Genomic DNA, 17,947 nt, shown 5'->3' with positions numbered 1-17,947 from the left:
CAAAAAGCTGCACTGGCTAATATCAGAAAGGAGCAAGCTACCATTAAAATGCAAGGTATCACTTTACAAGCAGCTCATAGCCCCAATATGGCAGTTCGCACTTCCGGTCTGGGGATCACTTCTATGCGAAGGCCAATTTGAACGGATTCAAGTTGCGCAAAACAAGATATTGCGAACCATTGCTGGAGCACCTTGGTACGTGCGAAACCAAAGCATCCACACTGATCTGAAGGTCGTGCCGGTGGAAAAAATGTATCAGGATGCTTGCTCCAGGTACTGGGCTCGGCTCAGCAACCACAGCAACGATGAAGCCAAAAATATTGCCCTTAAAGCAAGACTCCCACAACGTCACCTAGGTGTCAGAAGAAGATACGCTGAAATGCTTCGGAAGCACCTACCTCTGGGTCGCCTAGCACAGCAGCAGCGGTCACAGCAGGTCCAGCTACCTTCTCATGGGCAGCCACGTCCGCTCCCACGACCACCCAGTCTCAGAGACTACCTTGTATTTGACATACAAGAACTGCTAAGTCAAACTGTGGTGCAGCCCAACTACCTTCAGGATAGACGAAACAGCCCGTCTCATATGCAGCTGTGCTCAACTCTCGCTGCCACTACAAGGCCAGGAGCTCTCATTCCTCCCAGTCCAGAGACACCAAGCTCGCATCCAAATCCACAGACGCAGTGGGACGTGGCCACCAGTGCGGATCAAGAAGCAGTGTGCAACACCATGTGCACACTTGCTACACTGTTCATGATGGCAGCCAACCTCTATGTACTTGTACCACAGCGTTTAATCAAAATATATTAATTTTGTCGACGGTAGTATAATTTAATTTTCGGTTTTTTCCTTTTAATCGGGATATATTTAATTTTGTCGACGGTAGTTGTTCTAAAATAACATAAATAGAATTTTTTCTTTTTTTTCCTTTTTCCGTTTAATCAAAATATATTATTTTGTTTTGTTTTTGGTCCTAGTATAATTTAATTTTTTGGTTTTTCCGTTTAATCAAAATTTTGTCGACCCTAGTTTAATTTAATTTTTTGTTTCCGTTTTATATTTAATTTTGTCGACGGTAGTATAATTTAATTTTCGGTCTTGCGCGAGCATTTGTACCTGGCCCCTTATAATCTCTGCATACAGCAACAAGAATGGCAGTGGTCTTCATCTCCACCACGTTTTGGTTCTTGTGCCTTTGAATCGAATCCTGGGGCCTCCTAGCTGATGTCCGTGTTTTATTACTGATGTTTTTATGCTTGATGCCCTATAACTGCCACTACCTTCCTCAATGGTCTGCAAAACCGTCTATGATGATCATATTTAATGCCTTATACTGTATATCGTTCTTGATGTGCCTCCCGTTATGCCCTGTGCCATATTACTGATGTACTTATGCTTGATAATCCACAACACTACCCATTATGACGTCTATTGAGCAAATCCTGTTAACTGATGCCCTTATGCTTGATACTCTAAAATTTCTCTCTGCCACTACACCATCCACGATGCTTACGTCAACCGTCCTACGATGTACTTGATACTCCTCTTGATGTCCAGAGCTAGCGTAATACATATACTGACTGAAGCTGCTTCCAAGCCTTCGTGTCCCTGTGCACGATCACCTGGCCAGTTTATACTGCCCCCAGCCAAGCCTTTCGTGCCCCCTGTGCACGATCACCTGGCCGGTTTTACCGTGCCCAGCCCCACACTAATTCACCCACACATTATGCACTGGTTTTTCGGCAAGTTACTTTATCAACTGTTAGCCTTTCTCCTAATCTTCACTTCAATTAATACAACTCTGTCATGCGCATCTCTGCTGATATGCATTCCTCCCAATACAACGAACAGAACAAGTTTGTCTCGTATACCAGGAGCCCTGTCTAAAATCATGTGCAGCCTAGGTGAGCAAACTGACTATACTATCCAAAACAACGAACAGGACATGTTTGTCTCGTATACCGGGGGCCCTGTTTAAAAACCATGAGCAGCCTAGGTGAGCAAACAGACTCGACTCTATCTCGGTATGATTATCATGCAGATGATGACTAAAAGTATTGCATGCTTTTTGTAAAAGTCTTCCAAAGTCTCCGTCTAGGATACTCTTCATAATTATCCTCACGATCTCTATTAACAAACTAATTTCCAAATTAACCAATCTCTATCAACTTCCTGGAGCATTATAATTATTCAATATGCACATGCATTCCGCTCTGCATACTAGAATAGAGACAATGCCAAGACCGCAACCGTGTATGTTCTAGTTATGCTGTCGGCAGCTTGTTCATATTACAATTTCTCGTACAGTTGAACAACTCCCATAGTCTTTAATTTCCAAATTAACCAATCTTCATAAACTTTCTGGAACATTATAATTATTCAATATGCAACTTGCTTTCCGCTCTGCATACTAGAATAGAGACAATGCCAAGACCGCAACCGTGTATGTTCTAGTTATGCTGTCGGCAGCTTGTTCATGTTACAACCATCCACTCCTAATAAACTTTTGCATCATTCATTTGATGTCTTTGTCATTTATCCAGTTGCACAGTCACACAACATCACCCATAAATAAACTTACTCTATACATTAAAAATCCATCGCACGTCAGTCTCTATGAGAGGGGAGACGCACAAACGACAACGCATGGTAACCAGTTAAAATACTTTGTCATACCTGGCATTGCAGCAGCAGGGTATTCTAAGATGTTTTTTAGTCCTGCCTTTTGTCTCAAGCAGCAGTTTTTTCATCCAAGTTGCCCTGCACTCTTGCCATTTTTACGTCACCTCCTCTCCCTTACAGCACATTATCAGAACAGCCGGCTTATGGCATTCAAAATACTAGTAATGCTGTCGCCGCTTTCAGTCTAAAGATGTTATGCTCAATTAATCACAATCAATTACAAAGAAGAAATGAGACAAACATAATTACACTTGCTATATCATACCGGGATAAAACCCTAAACTATATCAAATCAAAGTATTGTGATTATATTAAGCTTCAAATTTTGTAACTGGAATTTGTAAACATCTATCCTAAATAAATCCGGACAAAGCTTGGCTGCCTACATATGAATGTGGAGCGTGTTTGTTTGGAATGTGTTTCTGCACCATGGTCAAGTGGGAACCAATTCCTCCTGTGTGTTCACTCATATTCCATTCACACACTCGCTTCCATTTGGATGTATGGTATCTGTAAATGCTCTGTCAATATAAAGGAAAAAAAAGCTCTCAATATAAAGGAAAAAAGTTTCCTTTTATATTAATTTGTCGACGGTAGTATAATTTTGTTTTTTGGTTTCCTCCTTTCGTTTAATCAAAATATTTAATTTTGTCGACGGTAGTATAATTTAATTTTCGGTTTTTTCCTTTTAATCGGGATATATTTAATTTTGTCGACGGTAGTTGTTCTAAAATAACATAAATAGAATTTTTTCTTTTTTTTCCTTTTTCCGTTTAATCAAAATATATTATTTTGTTTTGTTTTGGTCCTAGTATAATTTAATTTTTTGGTTTTTCCGTTTAATCAAAATTTTGTCGACCCTAGTTTAATTTAATTTTTTGTTTCCGTTTTATATTTAATTTTGTCGACGGTAGTATAATTTTGTTTTTTGGTTTCCTCCTTTTTTCTGTTTAATCAAAATATATTAATTTTGTCGACGGTAGTATAATTTAATTTTCGGTTTTTTCCTTTTAATCGGGATATATTTAATTTTGTCGACGGTAGTTGTTCTAAAATAACATAAATAGAATTTTTTCCTTTTTTTCCTTTTTCCGTTTAATCAAAATATATTATTTTGTTTTGTTTTTGGTCCTAGTATAATTTAATTTTTTGGTTTTTCCGTTTAATCAAAATTTTGTCGACCCTAGTTTAATTTAATTTTTTGTTTCCGTTCTATATTTAATCTTTGTCGACGGTAGTATAATTTAATTTTCGGTCTTGCGCGAGCATTTGTACCTGGCCCTTATAATCTCTGCATACAGCAACAAGAATGGCAGTGGTCTTCATCTCCACCACGTTTTGGTTCTTGTGCCTTTGAATCGAATCCTGGGGCCTCCTAGCTGATGTCCGTGTTTTATTACTGATGTTTTTATGCTTGATGCCCTATAACTGCCACTACCTTCCTCAATGGTCTGCAAAACCGTCTATGATGATCATATTTAATGCCTTATACTGTATATCGTTCTTGATGTGCCTCCCGTTATGCCCTGTGCCATATTACTGATGTACTTATGCTTGATAATCCACAACACTACCCATTATGACGTCTATTGAGCAAATCCTGTTAACTGATGCCCTTATGCTTGATACTCTAAAATTTCTCTCTGCCACTACACCATCCACGATGCTTACGTCAACCGTCCTACGATGTACTTGATACTCCTCTTGATGTCCAGAGCTAGCGTAATACATATACTGACTGAAGCTGCTTCCAAGCCTTCGTGTCCCTGTGCACGATCACCTGGCCAGTTTATACTGCCCCCAGCCAAGCCTTTCGTGCCCCCTGTGCACGATCACCTGGCCGGTTTTACCGTGCCCAGCCCCACACTAATTCACCCACACATTATGCACTGGTTTTTCGGCAAGTTACTTTATCAACTGTTAGCCTTTCTCCTAATCTTCACTTCAATTAATACAACTCTGTCATGCGCATCTCTGCTGATATGCATTCCTCCCAATACAACGAACAGAACAAGTTTGTCTCGTATACCAGGAGCCCTGTCTAAAATCATGTGCAGCCTAGGTGAGCAAACTGACTATACTATCCAAAACAACGAACAGGACATGTTTGTCTCGTATACCGGGGGCCCTGTTTAAAAACCATGAGCAGCCTAGGTGAGCAAACAGACTCGACTCTATCTCGGTATGATTATCATGCAGATGATGACTAAAAGTACTGCATGCTTTTTGTAAAAGTCTTCCAAAGTCTCCGTCTAGGATACTCTTCATAATTATCCTCACGATCTCTATTAACAAACTAATTTCCAAATTAACCAATCTCTATCAACTTCCTGGAGCATTATAATTATTCAATATGCACATGCATTCCGCTCTGCATACTAGAATAGAGACAATGCCAAGACCGCAACCGTGTATGTTCTAGTTATGCTGTCGGCAGCTTGTTCATATTACAATTTCTCGTACAGTTGAACAACTCCCATAGTCTTTAATTTCCAAATTAACCAATCTTCATAAACTTTCTGGAACATTATAATTATTCAATATGCAACTTGCTTTCCGCTCTGCATACTAGAATAGAGACAATGCCAAGACCGCAACCGTGTATGTTCTAGTTATGCTGTCGGCAGCTTGTTCATGTTACAACCATCCACTCCTAATAAACTTTTGCATCATTCATTTGATGTCTTTGTCATTTATCCAGTTGCACAGTCACACAACATCACCCATAAATAAACTTACTCTATACATTAAAAATCCATCGCACGTCAGTCTCTATGAGAGGGGAGACGCACAAACGACAACGCATGGTAACCAGTTAAAATACTTTGTCATACCTGGCATTGCAGCAGCAGGGTATTCTAAGATGTTTTTTAGTCCTGCCTTTTGTCTCAAGCAGCAGTTTTTTCATCCAAGTTGCCCTGCACTCTTGCCATTTTTACGTCACCTCCTCTCCCTTACAGCACATTATCAGAACAGCCGGCTTATGGCATTCAAAATACTAGTAATGCTGTCGCCGCTTTCAGTCTAAAGATGTTATGCTCAATTAATCACAATCAATTACAAAGAAGAAATGAGACAAACATAATTACACTTGCTATATCATACCGGGATAAAACCCTAAACTATATCAAATCAAAGTATTGTGATTATATTAAGCTTCAAATTTTGTAACTGGAATTTGTAAACATCTATCCTAAATAAATCCGGACAAAGCTTGGCTGCCTACATATGAATGTGGAGCGTGTTTGTTTGGAATGTGTTTCTGCACCATGGTCAAGTGGGAACCAATTCCTCCTGTGTGTCACCAGCAACGCCCGCCAAATCTGCAGACTCTCCTAAGGGGTCAGCAACAGCTGATGGCAGCCACCACGCCCACATACGGGCACATGCAAGAGCCGCAAAATCCGCAGACGTTTCCTAAGGACAAGCAGGCACAGCAGCAGCGATCGATGGTGCCCCCAATGGACGACATTGGCACGAAAAAGCAGCCGCCAATTCAGCATCCTGTCCTTAAGGGACAGCAGCTTCTCCGGCAATGGGACATTGTTGTCAAAACAGCCTCCCTTGGCCAGGCGCAGCTACTCCAAAATGAGCAGAATGCCCAGCCGGCCAAGCAGGTACGCAATACGGCAAATAAATGCCAGCAAATGCAGACGCATATTGCACACTCGGCCAAATTGGAGCGGCGACGAGTACGCAGGCAACAGATGGCAACCCAGAGGCCATTTATTCAGCCCATCAGCCGCCGTACATGCAAGCAAAACAGAAATGTTAAAAAACGCAAAATGAAAATAATGCCATGCTTTCACTTACCTGCCATACTGGACAAGCGAATGCATCAGCAGCCAGCCCAGCACAATTGGAAACAGGCCAAACGTCATCCACTCGACGCTGAGTGGCCGGACACAGCGCCACCCGATCGTGCAAAAATGATGCAGCGCAAGCTGCATATCACTCAGCCTTCGGGCAATAAAATGCGCTTTGGGAGAGGCGCAAATACGGCGATCCACTTTCCATGCATCCTGGGAGCGTGGTTAGTGTTGACCATTGCCAGTCATCAGCTCCAGCAGCAGAAGATATACACACCCAAAGTGGTGCATCATCCAGCAAAGTTAGCAACGGCCATCACGCAATGCAAATTGCAATATTGTGTACCAATAAGTCGGCCATGTACCCGATGGAAGCCAATTGTCCATCGAAAGGCCAGAGGCAGACGACCAGTGCATCGTAAGGCGGTGCGGTATAGAATATAGTAATTTATTAGTTATATTTAGTCATAAAATTGTTAAATTTAAAATTTTCAACCACTTACATGTACTCAGCGTGCCCCTTTTGTACTTATGTATACTTGCCATTCACACGACAGCATTGCCAGCTGATCGTGCAGAGATTTCCCCTAGCTAACGGACCTAAGACAATATGTTAAATGTACAGAATATGTTATTTTATGTTATGTTTAAATGTAGGTCAGTCGAGATTAAATGTTAAATGTATCTCATGTCATGTTCCTCTCCACCTTGCAAACTGGAGAATGTTGCATAATATTAAGCGCCAACTCTGTTTCTAAAATTTCTGTTTGCATACCAATAAGTAGAAATGAGTAACAATAAAAGACGTCTCTGGAAAAAGACCTCTGGCGAGAGCGGTGATAACAGCAGTGGAATTTGTATTTTCAGCCGTCGTAACAAAATGTCGTGATTGGTTGCTGTATGGCGGCCTGGACATAGGGAAACAGTTATGTTACCGCTTTATTTTTAAACTATGTTTTCAAACTCGTAAACTTACCTTATTTTAATTTAATAATGACCAAGATGGGACGCCATTTCAATCTGCGAACTAAGCCTGTATACATTGTTGAACAGCAACAGCGGCATATTTATTTGAACCAGTCGTCATAGTAAAATGTCCAGTGTCCGGTTGCCCTATGGCGGCCTGGACATAGGGAAACAGCCTTGAGACCGCTTTATTTATAAACAATTAAGAGCTCGTAAACTTTATTTTCATTTCACAATGGCCAAGATTGGACTCCATTTATATCTGCGTAGTAAGCGTTACCGATGCTATTATTTGTTTAGGCGGAAATATGTATATTGTTCAATTGAATTATAGGAGAGCAATCGAAAAGCAAACAGCTAAAAAACCATTTATAAAAAATTTGTTGTTGTAACTTACCAGCAGAAGAAAATCGTGGCGTATTCCAAGTAACAAAAGCAACCTAGTCCACAGAGGCGGCTAAAGCAACATTGGCAGCCTGAGCATTTTGAGCGGAGGAGTTAGTTACGTTTACGAACTCGTAAACTTACTTAATTTTAATTTCACAATGTCCAAGATGGGACGCCATTTATATCTGCATAGTAAGTGTTACCGATGCTATTATTTGTTTAGGCTGAAAAAATAAATAAAAGTCCATATGTATATTGTTTAATTGTATTATCGGAGAGCAATCGAAAACTAGGAATAATTGACACTTACAAGTTGTTACACATTATTCAAATAAGCAAGATCCGGCCTCAGAAGCGCGGCTGAAAATAAATAAAATTAGAGATGCTACTTGCATACATTTTTTTGGTTTAATGCCAGTCGAACTAACGATAAACTTTCAGCAACATATGAGCGAAGCTATGTACAGTTGAATGACCAAATATAGATGGCGCCATATCAATGTGCGTCTAATGCAAAATAATCAGCTACAAAGCCATTTATAAAAAATTTGTTGTTGTAACTTACCAGCAGAAGAAAATCTTGAAGTATTCCAAGTACCAAAAGCAGCCTAGCCCTCAAAGAGGCGGCTAAAGCAACATTGGCAGCCTGAGCACTTTGAGCGGCGGATTTAGTTACGTTTACGAACACGTAAACTTACTTCATTTTAATTTCACAATGTCCAAGATTTACCGATGCTATAATTTGTTTAGGCGGAAACGATGTAAAAGTCCATATGTATATTGTTTAATTGTATTATAGGAGAGCAATCGAAAACTAGGAATCATTGACACTTACAAGTTGTTACACATTATTCAAATAAGCAATCTCCGGCCTCAGAAGCGCGGCTGAAAATAACTAAAATTAGAGATGCTAATTGCATACATTTTTCTGGTTTAATGGCAGTCGAACTATCGATAAACTTTCAGCAACATATGAGCGAAAGCAATGTACAGTTGAATGACCAAAAATAGATGGCGCCATATCAGTGTGCGTCTAATGCAGAATAATCAGCTACAAAACCATTTATAAAAAATTTGTTGTAACTTACCAGCAGAAGAAAATCTTGAAGTATTCCAAGTACCAAAAGCATCCTAGCCCTCAAAGAGGCGGCTAAAGCAACATTGGCAGCCTGAGCACTTTGAGCGGCGGACTTAGCTACGTTTACGAACACGTAAACTTACTTTATTTTAATTTCACAATCTCCAAGATGTACCGATGCTATAATTTGTTTAGGCGGAAACGATATAAAAGTCCATATGTATACTGTTTAATTGTATTATAGGAGAGCAATAGAAAACTAGGAATAATTGACACTTACAAGTTGTTACACATTATTCAAATTAGCAAGCTCAGCAGCGCGGCTGAACATAACTAATTTTAGAGATGCTAATTGAATACATTTTTCTGGTTAAATGCCACTATCGATAGAAAAACTAATCGAATGCTCTCGATGGGGAAACTATTGGACAATAAACCTTGTATGGTAATCATTTCGTAAGTTAGTCAGGACAAACTATTTTACATCTAAAGTAGGTCTTGCTATTTATTCTAACCAGAGTTTCTCAACCAAATTGTTTAGTCGACACAATATATTCCGTACCAAATTGACAGTTGTTATTGTTTCCAAGTGTTGTTTTAAAAGGAAGATCTAAAAGGCTGCTGCTGCCTAGCCATCCGGTGAGCAAGTACTCCTGATGGTGTGCATTCGATGCCTGCCCAGGCCTGAAGCTGCTCACGTGTCCGGTGGCAGAACATGCCGAGTCCACGCTTTACCCGCTGCTTTAAGTAATTGTTAATCATATATGTAAATGCAAGCAACACAAAGTTTTATACCTGTTGTCGTCTATCCTATCATGGCCAGCTGCTCTCAGCAGCTCAGCTATTTCCTATATGCCTCTGGTACCTTTCATAGTAACCACCACAGCAAGAGCGGAGACCAATGCCTAATGCTGCATAAGACGAGGCAAATCTGCTTGCACATTTACACTTGCTAGCCTATACCCATCAATACGCTCTATTCTAAAAAATGAAATCCAGCTGGCTGCCAGTGTCTCCACTCGTTGGTTGGCTTCATACAGTCCACAGTTAATCATTGTCATAGCTTGTATTAGCAGATTAAATAAATGTGTTTTGAATTCTGCCATTTGTCCGAGTAGCTAGTTTTTACCGGACACTACTCCGCAGTCTTGCCATACTACACAGTTGACCTCCATTTATCAGCATTTATCCAACCAGATGGCTTATTGCATGTAATATTAATACTGTCTTCGCAATCCGGCTCTACATATTTTATGTATAACGCTTGTAAAATTTACTTTGTAATGTCGGATTTAATAAACATACCTTGCTTGCCAAATTTATATGAAAAACATACGCCTCACGCTTTCTAGACAGCGGTAAGCAACAATTCTTTGGTTGCCAATAGTTTTTTTGATGTACCACCATTAATGTTATCGGCCAGGGTATTAAATTGTAAACACAAACAAAAAAAAATGAGAAAACAACAAGTATTTTTTGAATATGGTTTTATTACCTGATACTTTTGTTTTTTTTTGTTTATGTGTCCTTGCGCCTTTGCTTTGTCGGACGCCTATGTAAACTGTAGCATTGTTGAGTCTCTGCTGATATAAAAAGAATGAAAAGTCAAACCTAAACTAGTTAGAGACATATTAAATTTAATTAAGAATTACGTAAACTTATTTAATTTTAATTTAATAATAGAATAGATGGTGAAATTGTAAATGTATATTAGAATTTACCAAACGATGTTATTATTATTTCTATTAAAGGAACTTTATTGTGATATAAAAACCTTGCAGTGTGATTGCGAAAATCAGAGATGCGCAAAACGGTATCGATTCATCGATATTTTAAACCAACAGATGCTGATCTTCAATTTAGAAGCAAATCTGCAAATCTTTTTTATATTCCATTAAATGTATTTTGAGAAAATTCAAAATTAAAACATTAATTTGTTTAAAGACAAGGTGAAAGTGTTAGTGATGATTAATTTAAATAAAGGGGAGTTTTATTTCCCATCATAGCGAACTAGTTACATGAATATCTCTAGTCAGATGCTTATTAAACTATCGATAGCCTGATTCGTAGAGAGAATGGATAGAGTACAATCGAGCGCGACTAACATCGGTCATACTCGGATCGATACAAATAATGTGTAATACCTAAAATTTGGTCTGAGTGAAATGCGTTAACATTAACAAGGCTCTTATCGTTGTCATATAGGTCACAGCATGCCCATGCAAATTTAATTTTTTTTGTTCCTACTTTATTTGGTAAAGTTCAACAACTAGTCTCTCACAAATATTTTCTTTTGGCTATGTGTTTAAAGTGTGCTTTAAAGTTTTTGCTCATTTGCTGGCAATAAGATCAAGGGACTCAAAGCTTGGTAATCCAGTCAGGGCGACCGCGACCCATATTTCGCACCAATTTCATTTAGGAAAAAAACACCGAAATAAAACAACAACATAAAACCGCTTTTGCATCAATACAAATGCTCACTAAGCTTCAGAGAAAGAAGTAAAAGATATCCCACAGAAAGCAGTCGTGCTGCTATTTTGAAGATGATTTTTCCTTAAGTTAACTGCGTGTTGACTGTTGTGCTAAGGCATACTTTCGCTTTTAATATATACATATGAGGGATATGTAGTACACAAATCAAATGAAACTTTATAATTAATATTGTAAATACCCATTCATATTATATTTCTTTGCTGTCTTTAAAGTCATTATTATTATTTTTTCAATAATAAATATTTATTGAGAAGCCATATCTTACACATGCTTCATAGTTCAATAGCTTTTGCACTGTTAGCTTACAAGTACTGTAAATTAGTTTAGGCCACAATGAAATACACTATGTGGACTTATGCATTAATATGTAGGTGTTGTCTTTTTATACCCTTGCAGAGGGTATTATAATTTTGTCGTGAAATGTGTAACGCATAGAAGGAGACATCTCCGACCCCATGAAGTATATATATTCTTGATCAGTATCAACAGCCGAGTTGATATAGCCATGTCCGTCTGTCTGTTTCTATGCGAACTAGTCTCTCAGTTTTAAAGCTATCTTTTTGAAACTTTGCAGAAGTCCCTCTTTCTGTTGCACGCAGTTCATATGTCAAAACCAGCTGGATCGGACCACTATATCATATAGCTGCCATAGGAACGATCGGTCGAAAAGTAGGTTCTTGTATGAAAAACATTTTTGTTTATAAAGTTATCTTTACTAAACTTGGTATTTATTAGTTTTACTACGTTCCCCATATATATGCAAAATCCTATTAAGATCGGACAACTATATCATATAGCTGCCATAGGAACGATCGGTCGAAATTTAAGTTTTTGTATGGAAAATTTTTATGTTTTTCAAGATATCTTGACCAAACTCGGTATTTATTAGTTTTACTACGCTCCCCATATATATGCAAAATCCTATTAAGATCGGACAACTATATCATATAGCTGCCATAGGAACGATCGGTCGAAAATTATGCTGTTGTATGGAATTTTGTTTGTTTTTCAAGATATCTTGACCAAACTCGGCATTTATTAGTTTTACTATGCTCCCTCCACTTATGCAAAATCTTATTCACATCGGGCTACTATATCATATAGCTGCCATAGGAACGATCGGTCGAAAATTAAGTTGTTGTACGGAAACCTGTTTTGTTTTTCATGAGATCTTAACCATACTCGGCATTAACTATTTTCCCTGTGCTTCTTAGATACGGGCAAAGCACTATAAGCATTTTGAAAAGGTTGGGTCTGCAAGGGTATTAAATCTTCGATGTGCCGAAGATAGCACTTCTTTCTCGTTATACCCTTGCAGAGGGTATTATAATTTTGTCGTGAAATGTGTAACGCATAGAAGGAGACATCTCCGACCCCATAAAGTATATATATTCTTGATCAGTATCAACAGCCGAGTTGATATAGCCATGTCCGTCTGTCTGTTTCTATGCGAACTAGTCTCTCAGTTTTAAAGCTATCTTTATGAAACTTTGCAGAATTCCCTCTTTTTGTTGCACGCAGTTCATATGTCAAAACCAGCTGGATCGGACCACTATATCATATAGCTGCCAAAGGAACGATCGGTCGCAAAGTAGGTTCTTGTATGAAAAACATTTTTGTTTATAAAGTTATCTTGAATAAACTCGGTATTTATTAGTTTTACTACGCTCCCCATATATACGCAAAATCCTATTAAGATCGGACAACTATATCATATAGCTGCCATAGGAAAGATCGGTCGAAAATTAAGTTTTTGTATGGAAAATTTTTATGTGTTTCAAGATATCTTGACCAAACTCGGTATTTATTAGTTTTACTACGCTCCCCATATATATGCAAAATCCTATTAAGATCGGACAACTATATCATATAGCTGCCATAGGAACGATCAGTCGAAAATTATGCTGTTGTATGGGATTTTTTTTGTTTTTCAAGATATCTTGACCAAACTCGGCATTTATTAGTTTTACTATGCTCCCTCCACTTATGCAAAATCTTATTCACATCGGGCTACTATATCATATAGCTGCCATAGGAACGATCGGTCGAAAATTAAGTTGTTGTATGGAAACTAACTATTTTCCCTGTGCTTCTTAGATACGGGAAAAGCACTATGAGCATTTTGAAAAGGTTGGGTCTGCAAGGGTATTAAATCTTCGGCGTGCCGAAGATAGCACTACTTTCTCGTTTAAATTATGATTGTCTTACAATTTTCATCTTTTCGCACATAACCCGAATAATTACCTATAACATTTTAATGACAAATCGAGATACTCTACGCATCGGACTGTCGTAATAAGGGTTCCTATTGTCTCCTTATAGACCTAAACGAAAATACACATTCCCATATACACACTTTTGCACAGCTACCCTTTAATATAATTTTGATAGGTATAGGGTATATTAAATTACAGTTTCAATTGTTCCCTCGTATTCATTACTTTTATATTATATAACACTAAATAGCGTAATATGTATTTTTAAACATATAACACTAAATAGCGTAATATGTATTTTTAAACATTTTACAACAATCTGATCTTTGTTCTGTTCTTTCTTAGTTGGTGTTTTTGAGATTAAAATTCTTACATAATGACATTTTTCTTTCTGATATTTAAGCACATTTAAGTTAGAAAATATTCGAGCTTTGTGCACTTACAAATTGTAAATTCAATAAGTGGTTCCAGCATATACAGCTGTGAAAAAAATAATAGCACCACCACGACAAGCAATTTTTAAATCGTTGCCCAACTCACATTTTTAACGTTAAGGAAACCAAAAGCACATTTTTAGAAAGGGAAGACTCTTACAAATCTGGGAGTAAAAAAAGAATCATCCTTATTTTTAACGTTTTTAAGTTATTTAAGGAACTTTACTGAAATTGAAAAAATTGGGAGAAAAAAATAATAGCACCACTTTTCAAATATGGGTTTAAAATTAAAAAAATGAACGATAAGTACCGAATTCATTAGTTAACAATTTTGAACTATCAATACTAAATCTATATTCATCATTTAATATTTAGTACAGTGTCCTTTGTTGGCAATAACAGCTGCGCAGCGTCTTGGCATGGAATAAGCCAAGTCCTAGCATCGTTTTAGGGGAATTTTGGACCAGGACTCTTTAATTTCTTCCCAAAGTGATCCGATAGTGGTTGGCATGGAAGCAGCAACTGCCTTCTTCACGTCGGACCACAGATTTTCGATGGGGTTCAGGTCAGGCGACTGAGCAGGCCACTCCAAAACGTTCACAGAGTTCGCCCTGAACCATTCCTTTGCTTTCATGCTGGTGTGTTTGGGGTCATTGTCCTGTTAAAATACCCATAAGAGCAGCATTTCGTATTCTGCAAAGTGTAGCATTACTGTCTCCATGATATTCATGTACACATGCTGATCCATGATGGTTTTTATCCATGGTATTGGACCTACTCCATAGTAGGAGAAGCAGGCCCATACCATTACACTACACCCTCCATGCTGTATGGTTCTTGTGGTGTACTGGGGTTTGAATTCTGTGTTCTTTGGACGTCTAACGTATGACCGAGATCCCTTTCCACCAAACATACTCATTTGGACTCACTTTGGACTCATCTGACCATAGAATATTCCTTCATAGTTTAAGGCGTTTTTAATCATTTTAATAAAGCATCATACAAATTGACCAACTTCTCTGTAAGTTTTCCGTTCAATATCAATTTTTTGATAAGATAGCGCTTTTCCGCAGTGCAGTGCTTTCCACGTCCCATTGTAATGATTATTATTAACTTTTATGATAGAAACAATTAAATCTTAGTTAAAACTAATAAACACGTGATTTCTACAAAGGCAATTCCGCGATATATGGGGGATACACTAAAAAAAGTGCTAATGGTGCTATATTTTTTTTCGCTGTTTTTTGGGGCTTTTTTCTTAAAATCTCCAAAAAAAATATATAGACCGAAAATTGAACAACGGTAACAATTTTTTTGTTTATGGGGAATACTAAACAATTTAAAAAAAATAAAGATTTAAAAAAATCGCAACAGTAATCCAATTTTTTTTTATCAAGTACAAAATGTGTTGTAGTGGTGCTATTATTTTTTTCTCAACTGTAGATATAGACAGGTGTGCATAAGTACACATATTTATACCCTGAACCCGTTGAAAATTTTCAAAAAGTGTATAATGGTTTTCTTAAATGTAGTATAAAGGTAGAAGAAAGCATCTCTGACCTATTGAAGTATAAATGTTCTTACTGTTTAGCTCTGTTTTTTTTTAAATTATTATTTATTTGCTTACCAAGTACTTAGATAAAAACTGTAGATAAAACGCACCTTTTAGCTTTACACAGCTACAAAGATTTTTATACGTATGTTAGAACACAATCTCTTATACCCTAGCTACTTTTATAAAACATTCTTTAATGGTTATATTATTCATATATGTTTATAAATATTTCGTAAATGTATTTCATAATTTAAACATGTTAAAATTCTCAAAGTTTTAAAACAGTTTTAAGCTTTAAAGTTTTAAATTGTACGTCTGATAAATTTAATCTAACCAAGGGTTTCATTTGTTTGTTTAGAGGTATCTTGGATGTCGTCCATGATACAGAGAAGATAAGAGCTGCTCATATTGTACTAGCTTCAAACATTCCAACAACTATTACGGGACTGTTATATCACCAGCAATATTTACACAGTTGCAACTGTGAGTATACAAAAATAACAATAGAACCATTATTAAATCATCAAGAGTTCTCTCAATTCAGATATAAATATGATCCAAATTGTAATAGAGTTCTGCTTATAGTAGTATCAGAATATCCACTAATAGCTTCACAACTACCTAACGGGGCCTATAATATGTAGCAAGAAATCAACATTTATTAACTGGAGATATGGAATTATATCAGCTGATGGTCGAGTACTTATTACATTATACATATATCTAGCAGACGGAATCAAAGATTATTAAAAATATATCACTGTCCGAAAGCCCAATCAACTTTCCGGAAAATACAACTAGCTACGATATTCAATAACAATGAAAATTAAGATCCACCAAACCAAAAACCAGATCAGATGCATCGACTGCGTGAAAAGCTTCAACGTTCGAGTGAAAATGCTACAGAAAGCTCGCTGGCATGGCCGTTCTGCGAGCGGTGCTGCGGAGAGAGACGGCAGCAACGGCAAGAGCAGCAGCAGCCTGGCATCGTAGCTTTTTATCGCTCGTGCATGGATTCAGTATCTGATTTGTCGTCGTATCGTTTTGTCTCCGATGAAGAGGAAGCCAATGATAATGTTGTTGATGCTAATGATGACGTTAGTGTTGGCTCGCTGTCGCTGCCGTGTGTAGAAATAGAACAAAAGAAGTCAAAAACATCAACTATAGCACAATACACAAAAACATCGGCAACGAATAAGGCCTCAAAAGTTGAGGTGCCGCACGCGTCAGCATTTTCTCTACCGGATGATATTCGCAGTGTGTTACCAATAATTCGTGGTTGTAATAATAACAAAGTTATTTTGCGGCAGACACAGGAGCAGCATTTACTAAAGGTCTCTACATCTTTTAGAAAAAATCATGCTCCAATTGGGCATAGTCCTAATGACTCGTGCCGTTGTAGCAGGGACTATAATTTTAGACCTTATTTACGTTGTGGTCGTCGGAATCCACAACCAGTGCAGCCCAAACCCAAATCTCGCCCTCGAATTTGCTTTGGAGTGACCGCTTGCGGTAGCAATCATATCGTCGAGCCTGCACTAAAAATACCCCGATTGGAAAGGTGTCAAAAGCATCGACATGTCCACCCATTGAGTTGTGTGCCGCTTAAAAAACCATTGGTGTTGACAAATACTCATTTTCTAAGACGTGGACCCAGAAGCTGCTCAGATTTAAAATACATTTACTCATACGGTAACGGCTGCACGCAAGTGACAGCTGAAAATAGCTCTGACTCAACGTCGCGTAAGAAATTGCAATGGAAATCAACATGCATACTACGCTACGATCGTAATGAACATCTTAAAAAAGACTTTAATCAAAAGAGAAACTCGGAACAAAAACAGAGGCTGAAAACAGCAGGGGAAACAGGAAATTTATCAACAAGCTATTTGGCTGCCACAATAAATAGGGACGAAACAAGTGAATATTTCAATATAGCACGGCGATTTAAAAATGAAGAAAGTAAATATATTGACTCTTATAAAAGGCTAAAGTCGAACGGGTTTGATTTATCGAAATCATATAGAACCAAAGCTAAATTAAAAATATCTGACGATAGTGCTGTCCATATAGATTTAAATTCACCAGATGAACCAATTACAAATCGTAGCGAAAAGTCATTGTTTTTTCATAATTTTGATAAGAGCTGTTCCCAATCGAACATTTCCTCTAATATTTCGTTGCATTGAACCTTCGCCAGCATATCGGTGGATAATTTAAGATATACCAACTGTTTCAAAGTGAAAAACTCAACACCTCAGCATACAAACACTCCACTGCAAATCAAGCATCTTCCAAGTATTCAAACTTTTGACAATTCTACAAACTG

At 37.7% G+C, this 17,947-nt stretch overlaps 1 protein-coding gene and 3 long non-coding RNA genes across 12 annotated transcripts; 1 reads left to right on the top strand and 3 right to left on the bottom strand.

Annotated features, from left to right (window-relative positions):
- Positions 1–2,356: 2,356 nt before the first annotated feature.
- Positions 2,357–3,219, bottom strand: LOC135434948 (uncharacterized). 4 transcript variants are annotated; one of them, XR_010437318.1, is made up of 3 exons: positions 2,922–3,219; positions 2,675–2,864; positions 2,357–2,612 (listed from the first exon to the last, which is right to left on the bottom strand). It is a non-coding gene; the product is annotated as an uncharacterized LOC135434948 (long non-coding RNA). The 4 variants fall into 4 exon arrangements; XR_010437319.1 differs by having other exon boundaries at positions 2,930–3,219; XR_010437320.1 differs by having other exon boundaries at positions 2,946–3,219.
- Positions 3,220–5,196: 1,977 nt separating this feature from the next.
- Positions 5,197–5,976, bottom strand: LOC135437326 (uncharacterized). 4 transcript variants are annotated; one of them, XR_010437667.1, is made up of 3 exons: positions 5,762–5,976; positions 5,515–5,704; positions 5,197–5,452 (listed from the first exon to the last, which is right to left on the bottom strand). It is a non-coding gene; the product is annotated as an uncharacterized LOC135437326 (long non-coding RNA). The 4 variants fall into 4 exon arrangements; XR_010437671.1 differs by having other exon boundaries at positions 5,770–5,976; XR_010437675.1 differs by having other exon boundaries at positions 5,786–5,976.
- Positions 5,977–7,288: 1,312 nt separating this feature from the next.
- LOC135439053 (uncharacterized) lies at positions 7,289–10,738 on the bottom strand. 2 transcript variants are annotated; one of them, XR_010437979.1, is made up of 13 exons: positions 10,642–10,738; positions 10,416–10,500; positions 10,226–10,291; positions 9,716–10,162; positions 9,201–9,658; positions 8,931–9,100; positions 8,678–8,727; positions 8,408–8,577; positions 8,153–8,202; positions 7,853–8,066; positions 7,674–7,740; positions 7,466–7,612; positions 7,289–7,397 (listed from the first exon to the last, which is right to left on the bottom strand). It is a non-coding gene; the product is annotated as an uncharacterized LOC135439053 (long non-coding RNA). The 2 variants fall into 2 exon arrangements; XR_010437975.1 differs by lacking the exons at positions 8,153–8,202; positions 8,408–8,577 and having other exon boundaries at positions 7,466–7,740; positions 10,642–10,737.
- On the top strand, positions 9,429–17,938 carry LOC135439040 (uncharacterized). Of its 2 annotated transcripts, none has more exons than XM_064697658.1 (3): positions 9,429–9,559; positions 15,977–16,101; positions 16,163–17,938. In XM_064697658.1, the coding sequence occupies exon 3, from the start codon at positions 16,476–16,478 to the stop codon at positions 17,805–17,807; it is 1,332 nt and encodes a 443-aa protein (XP_064553728.1). In that variant the 5' UTR covers positions 9,429–9,559; positions 15,977–16,101; positions 16,163–16,475; the 3' UTR covers positions 17,808–17,938. The 2 variants fall into 2 exon arrangements, with proteins under 2 accessions (XP_064553728.1, XP_064553721.1); XM_064697651.1 differs by having other exon boundaries at positions 9,456–9,667.
- Positions 17,939–17,947: the final 9 nt, after the last annotated feature.

Source organism: Drosophila montana, unplaced genomic scaffold (genome assembly GCF_035044405.1).
Source record: "Drosophila montana isolate Dmon_TW-CO22-7 unplaced genomic scaffold, ASM3504440v1 contig_1505_1, whole genome shotgun sequence".
Taxonomy (NCBI): Eukaryota; Metazoa; Arthropoda; class Insecta; order Diptera; family Drosophilidae; genus Drosophila; species Drosophila montana.
Note: the sequence above shows the minus strand (reverse complement) of the source record. Positions and strands in the feature narration are given on the sequence as shown.

Excerpts from the sequence above, each read along its gene's own strand:
- LOC135439040 (XM_064697658.1), top strand. The coding sequence starts at position 16,476 with ATGCATCGACTGCGTGAAAAGCTTCAACGTTCGAGTGAAAATGCTACA.